The following is a 12,500-nucleotide window of genomic DNA, read 5'->3' as shown; positions in this document are numbered from 1 at the left end:
TCATAAAAATTTTGTCATTCAAAAAGAAAGTGAAAATTATTTTCTTTCGTAATTTTTTTATTTTTTAAAGTCGATAATCTTAACTAAGCACGATTATTTATAAGAAATATCCAATAAATTTTTTCGAGATATTGTATAAAATATTCTACATTAAAAAAAAAAAAAAAAAAAAAAAAAAAAAAAAAAAAAAAAAAAAAAAAAAAAAAAAATCGAAGAATTTCTTTTTTTTCTATATATCAAACGTTAAATAAAAATAAAATGATTTTATAATAAAAATCAAGCGAATCTTTTCGTTATCATGAAACATTTTTACGTTAAAAATAGGATCAACATTTTTCATACGATTATTAAGGGGGAAAAAAACAATAAATAAATAAATAAATAAAAAAAATGACTTCTTTGTAACACGAACAGAGCAAACGTTTTTTCTACGATCAGAAAAAAAAAAAAAAAAAATAGAAAAGAAAATCGAATTTCCCTGATGATCGCTTTTAAGAAAATATAGTCTTATTAGGATGGTTAACGTTAATTTTCCACCGGCCACGATGGTAATCCTTTTCAGCAACATACTGACGAACACAAGACTAAGAGACTCAAGTTAATGACGATACCCTCTGACCCGACGCTAGAATTTCAAGACCCATCGCAACGTACGTAGAATACAACGTTGGGACAAACTAAATTGCGCGATCATAGTAAACCTTGTGTTTGCCTGGTTACTCGTAACACAGAAGGGCGTGAAAGGACCTTTAACGTTCAATATCACTGGAGAGAGAGAGAGAATTAATACTAGGAAGAGAGAGAGAGAGAGAGAGAGAGAGAGAATAAGTGCTTGATCGACATTTAATGAACGAAGGAAAAATTTATATAAAATTATATTATAAATTATAACAAAGGAAATTTAACCAGAGTTTTATATCCAAATATCGATAGAATCAAGAAAAATAAAAGAAAGAGAGAGAGAGAGAGAGAGAGAGAGAGAGAGAGAGAGAGAGAGGGAGGGCGAGAGAGAAAGAGAAAAGAAAAGAATAACCTTCGTCATCGAATTAATTCTTTGTACCAAAAGATAAGATAGAAACCTGCCAAGGAATATGGACTAAGGTAAATATAACAAACAAGAAGAAAAAGAAGAAGATGAAAAAGAAATAGAAACAGTAGTATTAATAGTAATAGTGTCGGATGCATGTGTAAGTGAATTATGTATATATGTACGTGTAGGAGTGTACCAGAAAAGAGAAGACATATACATATACATATATATATATATATATATATATATATATATATATATATATATATATATATATATATATATAATATCAATCAACGGAAGGTGATAAGTTTTGAATGGTAGTGAGGGTATAAGGGTGGTTTAAGGGTGGCAGTAGACGGTTGTTCTTGGTGGATTGGGGTGGATCACGAAAAACAAAAGACTTACGGCGTCTGCCACGAGGTGTGCGGGCGGGAGGGCTGCCTGCAAGTGTCCACTCTTCAGCAGGGGGTCGGCGAGGCCTGCCACGCTGGCGTGTAAGGGGCTTGGGTGTAGAGGATGATGTGGGCTGGTAAGGTGGGCGGTGGATAGGAGCGGATGCCCGTGAGAAGCGGCAAAGGCCGAGGAGGAAGGGTGGGCCGCGAAGGGCGAGGTCGTCAAAGTTTGGGTGTTCAGCGAGGGCGGGGTGGGCCCGGCAGCGGGCGCGGGCAATGGCAATACTGTACTTACGTCCGAGTGGGCGGGCACCGCGTAATTACCCTGGATGGTGTAGGCTTGCCCACCAGCCAGGATCAGTGGCCCACCAACTTGGGGTTTGGGGCGATAAGGGATCGTGGCACCTTTGGGAGGGGACTGAAACAGAAAAAAGAACAACGCACGAAGCCGAATACAGTGATTATGTTCATTTCTTTTTATCGTTAGATCTATTATTACTTATGTATATATGTATCTATGTATGTATATATGTACATGAATTTTTATTAAGAATTATATTTTGATGAGGTGTATTACATAATCAGATTTAAATTATTTCATTCAAATGATAGATAATTTCGAAAGGTCTTAATGAAAGTATAATTTTTTTTTCTTTTCTTTTCTTTTTTCTTTTCTCTTTATTTCTAAATAAATCTCTTAAGCGGTCATTTGAAATTGTTTTCGCAAAAGTTTGTAACAATTTCTCAATGAGATAAATAATTAGGATATGTTTCAATTACGATAGAAATTCATCGATATTTTTAAACTGTTAATGTTTAATTGACAATCTTATATGTTAAATCATTCCACAAGTAATGACCCATTTTCTTTTTTTCTTTCTTTTTTCTTTTTTCATTGGTCAAATCATTTTATTAGAAATACGTGTGATGCGTTTCAAATAATTGCGTATCGTTTTAATATTACCACACGCCGATTTAAGATCGAGAAAAATAAACGTTATTACGGACATATCGAAGGATTATTTGGAACGTATTTAACAGAATATTGCTTTTATGGCAACAGCGATAATAAATAAAATATGTAAAATTTATGAGATGCGGTCACTGAGCAAAAGTTTGTGACACATAATGTTCGTAAAGTCAAAGAGGATTCGTTCGGGGGAAACAAACGGAAACTCGAGGACGAACGAAGGTCAAGGGACCACAGCCCACAAAAAGAAAAGAGAAAGAAGTTTTTCACGACGAGAAACTAATCGCACGTAAGTGTCAAAATGACAAACGAAAGTTTCTAAACGACGATAAGAAAAATGTCTTGAATCAAAGTAATATGCACTTTTCTTTTCGCCTTCTTCTTCTTTTTTTTCGCACGCATCGTTTCAAAATTCAGATGGATCATTATTTATGGGATGATCGAATACGTTATTACTTCGAAACTCATAAAAAAGAAAGAAAAAGAAAAAGAGAAGAAAAACAAATTCCTCATAAAAATGAAACTCTATCAAAAAAAAAAAAAAAAAAAAAAAAAAAAAAAAAAAAAAAAAAAAAAAAAGAAAAAAAAAGAAAAAAAAGAAAAAAAACGAAAAAGAGAAACAGAGAAGAAGAAAGATATAAAATAAATAAAAAGAAAAAAATAATGAAATAAATAAATAAATAAATAAATAAATAAATAAAATAGAAAAAAATTGAAAAGCAATTTGTTTTTGTTTTAAAATCTTTGTTAAATCGTACCTCTAGCATAACACAGCAGATGTGATATATGCATTGCGTTATGGCTTCGCTCGTGCCCGATATGGTGACCGCTCGTTCCGTCGAATTCGGCAACATTTCGGAGGCGACCTGAATCGAGGCCCCTGTAACCTCGCGTATCTCCTTGATCTTCGAGCCACCTTTACCGATGAGCGAGCCACATTGAGAAGCTGGTACAATCAGTCTCAGTGTAATCGGTGGCCTTGGTACGCCACCGCCACCACCAGCACCACCACCCTGGATGTCATGGAACTGGGAGCACCATTCCTCAAATTTCTTGCATATCAACGTAAACGCCTTGAAGATCGAATTCGTTGGCCCGGTTACGGTCACTATCCGTTCGGGACAAGATCCATCGGATATGTTGATCTTTGCACCGGACTGTTATTAAAATATACAAAATAAATAAATAAATAAATAAATAAAAAGAAATTAAATGTTATCTTAATTATTATATACATTATATATCTGTATTATCTATATGTTCACTCGATATATTTAAATATAAAATTAATTTAATTTGTTTTATTATTATTATTATTATTATTATTAATTTTTTATTTGTATTTGAAATAAAATAATCAAATTTATATTTAAAATATTATTGTCATAGCTGTAAATACACACATACGTACACACATACACACACATACATACACGTTATCTCTTTATATTATTTATATAATATTTACTGGATATATTTAAATATAAAATTAATTTAATTTATATTTTATTATTACTATTATTATTATTATTATTATTATTATTATTATTATTATTATTATTAATTTTTATTTATATTTATATTTGAAATGACAAAATAATAAAATTTTTATTTAAAAATTATTAGTATAAGTGTATACACATCACATACACACAATCGCTCTATATTATTTATATAATATTCTCTCGATAAATTTTAATAGAAAATTAATTTAATTTATATTTTATTATTATTATTATTATTATTATTATTATTATTATTATTATTATTATTATTATTATTATTATTATTATTATTAATAATATTAGTATAAATCTTTTATTTACATTTACATTTGAAATAAGAAAATAAGAAAATTTATGTTTAAAAATTATCATCATAGGTATGTGTATATATATTTTTTTTTGTCATTAATGGATGGTACTTATGTATCCATATGTAATATTTTCATACACTTCTATAATTTATTATTGTTCTATTAAACGATAAAATTAAAAATTATAACTGGCAAATATTAATTTTCAGTATATCAATCTCGTGATGAAAAAGTAAATTTTGTATATATATATATGACTCACCTCTTCACGGAACCTTTTGACGATTTCTCCCTTTTTTCCGATGATACTTCCTACCTCCTGTAACAAAAATAAAAAAAAAAAAAAAAACGCCATTAGATACATATTCTATTCTATCAATTAATTAAGACATTAGAAAAGGTATATGTCGATCGGAAGTTGGTGAGATGTGATTAAATTTTACGAGTTAGTATCGTTCATTGAATGTAACTCGATTTAACTTTAAAGTACTTTCTTTCTCTCTCTCTCTCTCTCTCTCTCTCTCTCTCTCTCTCTCTCTCTCTCTCTCTCTCTCTCTCTCTCTCTCTCTCTCTGTGTTTATGTGTGTCTATGTATGATTATATATGTGTATGTATCTTTTGATAAACACACAAAGGGAACCTATTTTGTCGATTAATTTCCTTATAGTTGAAAAGAAAAATTTGCTGAAATCATCGTAGGTTGATCTATCATGTATTATTAAGTTCGATAATACGTGTCGAACTATCTAAAACCAACCAACGTATTTTAAACGTTCAACCTAATCCATCAAAGATCATACCTGCATCTTACTGGCGCCCATCAATCTATCATATCAATTTATATTCCTTCAATGTTAAACCAACAAGATTCGACGATAATAAACCTATAATACTACCTAGTGTAATGTCAAACACATCTAATTGTAATACATGACATTAACAGATTAATACACACAAATATTTCCCAAAATATTTCTATTTACTAAACACACAAACATACACAAACATACACATACATACACACATACAGATTTAGAAATTTACAAAAATTATATCTACTTAATATTATATTATTATAACGTAAAATAATATTAGACATAGAATATTATATATTATTATAATTTCCTATATTCAATTATTATTATAATATATATTTATAATCAATTATTACAATAATATAAATTAAATTGATATATATATATATATATATATATATATCTAATTAATATTATAATATTATAATATATAATAGTGTTAAATATAAAATATTAAAAATAGTAAAGAGATAAGTATTTCTAATTTCCTATATTCAATTATTTCAATCATATAAATTATATTAATGTATAATTAATATATTATAATAGTAAAAACATATATATATATATATATATATATATATATATATATATATATAATCAATTATTTTATATTATAACCATAATCTAATATTCGTACATTATACTATCTATATAAATTTACATATAGTATATTATGACGTATAGTATATAACGTCGATAAAATTTACTGTCAGAAGGAAAAAAACAATTGCGACGAGTTGAATTAGATAAATAGATAGATATTTTATATCATTAAAACAATACATTAACACAGATACATTATTTATTATTATTATAAAATTTCTTTCAAATTATTAATTACTACTTTTATATCACATACATAATCACTGAAAATTCTCTAATATTTTATTTATCAACGTACATATTGTATAAAGTATACTATATATATATATATATATATATATATATAATATACAATATACTATATATTTATTAACATCAAGAACTTATCGTTAAAATAAATGCGATCAGTAGAATTAGATAAATACATAGATAGATAGATCGATAGATAAATAGATAGAGATAGAGATAGAGAGAGAGGGACATAAATATGTAGATAGATAGATAAAGCTTATGCTGGGTAAGCGTGGACTTGGACACGCTCGGTACGTGAAACTATAATTAGTTTCATGTAGGTACGCAAGCGTGGTATGTCCAGGGCAACTCACACAGTTCCTATCTCTTTCTATCCCTCTGACACGTTCTGACCCCGCGATAATGTCATCGCCTAGACTTCTGGGTAAGCAGGTATGCGTTCGTGCTCTTCTCTAAACTTAGACACGATGATACCCACGCGGATCCTCTCTTCTCCTTCTTCTTCTACTATTACTTTTTCTTCTTCTTTTTTGTCTTCGTCTTCGTCTTCGTCTTCGTCTTCATCTTCGTCTTCGTCTTCGTCTTCATCTTCGTCTTCGTCTTCGTCTTCGTCTTCGTCTACCTCCCTGTGCATACCAGTCGCGTTTCGAAGAACTTACACGAAGACTATTTACAATTAGATCGATGAATACCTCAAACAAATGTCTCTTCAAAGATGGCACAGAATTTCATTTGCATTATCCATTTTCTTTTCTTTATCAGATCTATTATTAATATTATTAGTATTATTATTATTTGTCCGTATTTTCTTTCTTCCTTCTTCTTCATTTTTTTCTTCATTTTTTTCTTCTTTCTTTTCTTTTCTTATTGCCCGTCTATGCCAATTTTTTTTTCTTTTTTCGTTTCTTTTCTTTTTTTTTTTTTTTATTTTATATATAAAAATCTATTTCGGTGATTCCTAATCATTTTCCCTTTTTTTTTTTTTATTTAATTTTGTTTTTCGATTCGATATCAGACAAAAACTTGGACAAATTCAAATCTCTTTTTCTTTTTGATCGATTCATAAAATAAGATTTAATAAAATTAGGTAACTATTAGATTTTCAGATTTTTCTTTTTTTTTTTTTTTTTGCAAATTTATACGCAAACATGATTTAGATTTAATAGATTAGATAGTAATTAGATCGTGAAATTGATTTTCTTTTTCTTTTTTTTTTTTCGTCAATTTATAAAATTATAAAATTTGATGATCGTTAGATCGGTCACTTTTTTTTTTGTTTTCTTTTCACCTTCCATCGTCAATTTGCAAATAAATATGCGATTCGGATTTAGTGTTAGATAATAATTAGATCATCCAATTTTTTCGGTCAATTTATAGATCGACACGGTTTAGATTTAGAATTAGATAATTAGATTATTTCAAAATAATTAATTCAAAATGAATAATGCTTTGATTTATTTTATCATTTTTCATTTAATTATTAATCAAATAATAATTAGATTACTTTAAACAAGTGATAATAAATCTTTCATTTATCGTAATAATTCTGTTATTAGTTTAGTCAGATCGTATAATTAGATTAAATAAAATTAATGATTATTAATCTACACTTTATTATACTAACATTATTGTACATTATAGCGATCAATTAAGTTAATACGTAATTAGATAATAATTATATTATATTAAATTAATGAGTATTAATCTTATTTAACAATTTTTATTTTACATTTTTACAGTGAAATACACACACAATTATTTATTTCAAATTGATCAAAAGCCCATGAAATAAATAAATCATTGAGATACCATATATATTCGTTTATCGTACGATAATAATTATATGTTTCTTTATCAGCAAATGGCTTATAGAAAATTACGTTTCAAAGTTATATTAATACGTTCAATACAGGAAAGAGAGGGGGAGATGGTGCTTTGAGGTAGGCCGAGGAAGAGAGGGGAGATTTAGCTCTATAAACAGGAACTATCAGTGAAAATTAATTTCGAGTAAAGAAATAATTGGGGACAAATAAAAAGAAAAAGAAAAAGAAAAGAAATAAAAAAGAACAAAAAAAAAAAAGAATAAAAAATGAATAAAAGATTTACTTATTCGTTCGATAATAAAAGAGATTAGATTTTTTATTCATCAAAGTGAACATTATCATAGTTTTTTTTCTTTCTTCTTTTCTTTTTTTTTCTCTCTATCTTTTAAAAATACCAATATCAATTATTATTGTCCGAGTCCTTTGCCCGAAAGAAATGTCAAAAGTATAAAAATATATTTTGGTTAAGTTATTCAAAATGAGTGGGAGGGGGGAAGGGGAAAAAGTGAAGTTTTACAAAAGCCATTCCTTTTTTTTTTATTTCAAGATTAAATGCTAATCCGAAATGAATATTCAGAGAACGTATAAACCGATTAAATAAACTAACTCTTTTAAAATATCTCTACGATTCGTAATTTACTTCCTTTCTTTCACAGGACATTTATATATACATGTAAACGTAAATATAAAAGAAAGAAAAGAAAAGAAAAGAAAAGAAAAAAAAAAGAAAAAGAAAAAGAAAATGAAAAAAGGGAGGGGAAGGAGAAACTTGTTCGTGAAGAAAGAAACGCGCCGCGACTTTCATCTTATCTCTAATGATAATTATCTCTTTGGAGTAACGATATCGGATGCATACACGTTCCTCCTTCTTTATTACTTTTTCCGAGTCAAGTTTCTTTCTCGTCCCACTTTCGCATTTTACTTTTACAATGATTTACATCGTCTAAGATTTCTTTTCTCTTCTATGACGTGTATGCTTATATATCTCAATCGATATATAAGACACACCGATGCGATTTCTTCTCATCTTGGGGAAAAAAAAAAAAAAAAATTGTTTTTTTTGTTCTTTTTCTTAAATCACGATTCTAATAATCTCATAAGATTATAAATATATATAATTAAATGTAATTAATTTAAAGTAATTTTGAATATTGTATATATTATAAAAATTATTCATAGATACTTTCAAAATCTTTGATAAATGATAATAAATGTGACGAAGGATTTATTGAGATTTGGTTTTTTTTTTCTTTTTCTCTCTTTTTTTTTCCCTAATTGATGTAATACTAATTAAAGGGAAAGATAAGAGAAGAAAAGAAAAAAAAATGGAATTAAATATTATTCTGGAGAAAAACTTTTTTTATGAGAAATTAAATCGATTTGTTGATTATTTTCTAACGATATAATAATAATAATAATAATAATAATAATAATAATAATAACAATAATAATGACAATAATAATAATAACAATAATAAATGAAATATAGGATTACATGAGAAAAAATTTCAACGAGGAATTATATCAATTTGTTGGAGAATTTTTACTAACATAAATAATATAATAATAATAATAATAATAATAATAATAATAATAATAATAATAACAAAAAAAAATATTAAACTATTGCAAAGAAAATTTTGGAATAAGGAATTATATCGATTAATTGACAATTTTTCACCGACATAATAAAATAAAATTAAAAACAAAAAATAAAAAAAAAATTTAAACAGTATGACAGAAAATTTTTTGAACAAGGAATTAGATCAATTTGTTAATAATTTCTTATCAACATAATAAAATAATAATAATAATAATAATAATAATAATAATAATAATAATAATAATAATAAATTGAACAGAATTATACGGAGAAAATTGTCGACTAAGAGTTGGATCGATTCGTTTTTATCGTTAAAATAATTACTTAATTATTTTTTATCGAAGAAAAGAGAGAGAGAGAGAGAGAAAAAAAAAGGAAAGTAAGAAATAAATTAGACAATTGCAGATAGAATGTATCACGAAATCCTTTTGATCAACGAAGGAAAGAAGCGTAACTGGACGAGAGTATCGTCGTACGGCAAATTAGAGATAGCAGTTGTGGAACAAATATAGCTGGAACAAAACGACGATGAGAGACGCGAGAAAAGAGAATTGGGCATTGAGCCAATTACCATTGCTCTTTCTCCTGAGACCTTAAGGATAGTTCAAATTTACTGAATCTTCAAAGATCGGGATAAATTTTTGCAACCTCAACCAAAGAATTCTTTTTCAAGTTATTATTTTTATCTTTTTTTTTTTTTTTCTTCTTTTTTTGTAGTCCTTTCCTTATCACTTTTTTCTTGTTAGAAGAAAAAAAGAAAAACAAAAAAAAAAAAAATTAAGTAAATAATGAATAAATGCATAAATAAATGAACGACGAGTTTTATTGTGTTATTATTGTGTTTTAAAATGAAATTTTTGTTAATTTAGTCACATAATAAACAATGTGAACATTTATTGTGATAATAATTGAGGAATCCAAAATTAGATTTTTTTTTCTGTTTCTTTTCCTTTTTTTTTTAATTAATTCTACCACCTATTAGCGTTTATTTATTATTCCTTAATAACTACTTAACCCTCTAAAAGTCCTAACTCCCAAATAAAATATTTTTTTTCCTTTATATATATATATATATATATATATATATATATATAAGAGAACAATCTTCGTAAAGTTAGTTCTTAAACTCTTTTTTAATTTTTTTTATTTTCAATCCATTTTACGGATTTACACGCATTACAGGAAATAAAATAAATAAGTAAAATTTTTTTTCGATATAGAGAAACAACAGAGAAACAATTTGTATTGATATTATAATTAATAAATAAAATAAAAATTAAATTTTCCATGTGCTTCGTTCTAAATTGTGAAAATCATTGAAAATCATTTTGAAATTGTCAAACCATCTAAATTAATTTAACCAACAAATTTTAGATATTCAATAAATAAAAATTCTAACGAACATGATTGTATCTTATAAGAAAATTAATAATATAAGATTCAAAATCTCTCTCTCTCTCTCTCTCTCTTTTTCTTTGTGTTCATTTGTTATTTCCTTATAACTATGTATTATTCAGTTTTGTTTTTAACAATAACGCTATGTTTTTGATGTGAGAAAAAAAAAGGAAAGAAAAAAAAAAAAAAGAAAAAACAAACGAAGAAGAAGAAAAGAAGCGATTTTAATAACGCAATTTGTATTAAAATACTAAAAACAAAAAAGACGCCCTTATAAAAAAATTAATATTTCAGAATGTTATATTCTATATATCATGGCATATCTTTCTTTTGCACCGGGCTCCTTAATTGTTTTTACATAATTAATAATAATTAAAAAAATAAAAAAAGGTTGGAAGAAAAAAAGGAAGAAAGGAAAGGGAAAAAGAAAAAGATAATAAAAAATTTGACTACGTCTTTGAATTATTAGACAAACTAGACGATGGGTCCCCGATTTACGAGGATGACCAATTGGCTGTTGGCCCTGGCAATATTCCAGTTCTTCTTCTTTTTCTTTCTATTTTTCTCTCTCTCTCTCTCCCCCTCCTCTCCCCCCTCCCCTCCCTGTCTCTCTCTCTCTCTTTCTCTGTTTCTTCAAAGTAGAGAAAACTTTGTCGAAAGTCTATAGGATCTAGAAAGAGATTGATTTTTACGTAACATGTGTTTTCATCGATAGTAGATCACAGTTATCGTGATATGAAGAAACCAAAGAAAAAGTAAAAGAGAAAAAAAAAAAAAGAAAAAGAAAGTAAGGAAGTTAAGTTATATACTTAATCATTTATTTTATTTCTTTCGACAAAAGTTTTGAATTAGATCAATATTACTACTATATATTCTTTCAACAAAATCGAAATTTTGCCTTCGATAAATTCCTAATTTTCGAATCAATATGTCTACCTTTATACTTCCATTTAAGTATTAATCTTTTTTTTTTTATCAATACTTTTTTTTATATCATTAAAATAAGATGAAAATTGTTATTAAAATTATTATAATTTTTACATTATCATTTTCAAGTAATTTTTTTTTAAATATTACAATTATTACTATTATTATTATTATTATTATTATTATTATTATTATTCCTTTATTCAATTTTTGTTTTTTTTTTATTGTTCGCAAATGATAATTACTTTTTACACGTGCGCATTAACGTCACGAAATATTTTTCTTTTCTTTTTCCTTCCTCGATTTAACTTCCTCAATGATTTACTACGATGAAGATATAATTCGTGAAATCAAATGATGATTAAGTATGATGAACGATGACTTTGGGTATATATCGATTACTTATATACATATATACATACATATGTAGAACGAAAGAGTAAGTCGACTTAAAATTTATCTTAAGTGTGTTATAAAAAGCACATATTCTTAAGCTAAAGAAAATGTCGATACGCGAGACGTATCAAAGATAAGAATTTGGATTTTGGCCAGACATTTTATCTGTCGATGTAGTTTTAGCCGATGCAATTTTCGCAGTCCAGGTAAAACATTTCTGTGAGTGTGTGTGTGTGCATGCATGCGTGAGATATATATATATATATATATAGAGAGAGAGAGAGAAAAAGAAATTATCGTGCCGATGACCCTGACATTGTTTGACAAAATAACAGGAAGAAAAAAATCTTCCGGTTTGTTGAAAAACAAATACGAAAAGAGATCGAGATAGAGATAGAGATAGAGATAGGGGGGGGGGAGAGAGGGAGAGAGAGGAGAAAAGCGAATAAAAAAGGATAACGTAGCAATTAAC

General features: G+C 27.1%; 1 protein-coding gene across 5 annotated transcripts in view; it reads right to left on the bottom strand.

Moving 5' to 3' along the window:
* LOC124423110 (poly(rC)-binding protein 3) overlaps nt 1-12,500 on the bottom strand; it is a 163,398-nt gene that overhangs the window by 29,695 nt on the left and 121,203 nt on the right. For 4 of the 5 annotated variants that reach the window (XM_046960512.1, XM_046960511.1, XM_046960515.1 and 1 more), the window contains exons 3-5: nt 4,474-4,530; nt 3,154-3,552; nt 1,439-1,843 (exon numbers count right to left, since the gene is read on the bottom strand). In XM_046960512.1, the coding sequence (XP_046816468.1) occupies nt 1,439-1,843; nt 3,154-3,552; nt 4,474-4,530 (861 nt within the window). The remainder of the gene's footprint in view (nt 1-1,438; nt 1,844-3,153; nt 3,553-4,473; nt 4,531-12,500) is intronic. The other variant, XM_046960514.1, reaches the window with a different exon arrangement.

The sequence above is a fragment of the Vespa crabro genome, chromosome 3 (assembly GCF_910589235.1).
Source record: "Vespa crabro chromosome 3, iyVesCrab1.2, whole genome shotgun sequence".
In the NCBI taxonomy this organism is placed as follows: domain Eukaryota; kingdom Metazoa; phylum Arthropoda; class Insecta; order Hymenoptera; family Vespidae; genus Vespa; species Vespa crabro.
Note: the sequence above shows the minus strand (reverse complement) of the source record. Positions and strands in the feature narration are given on the sequence as shown.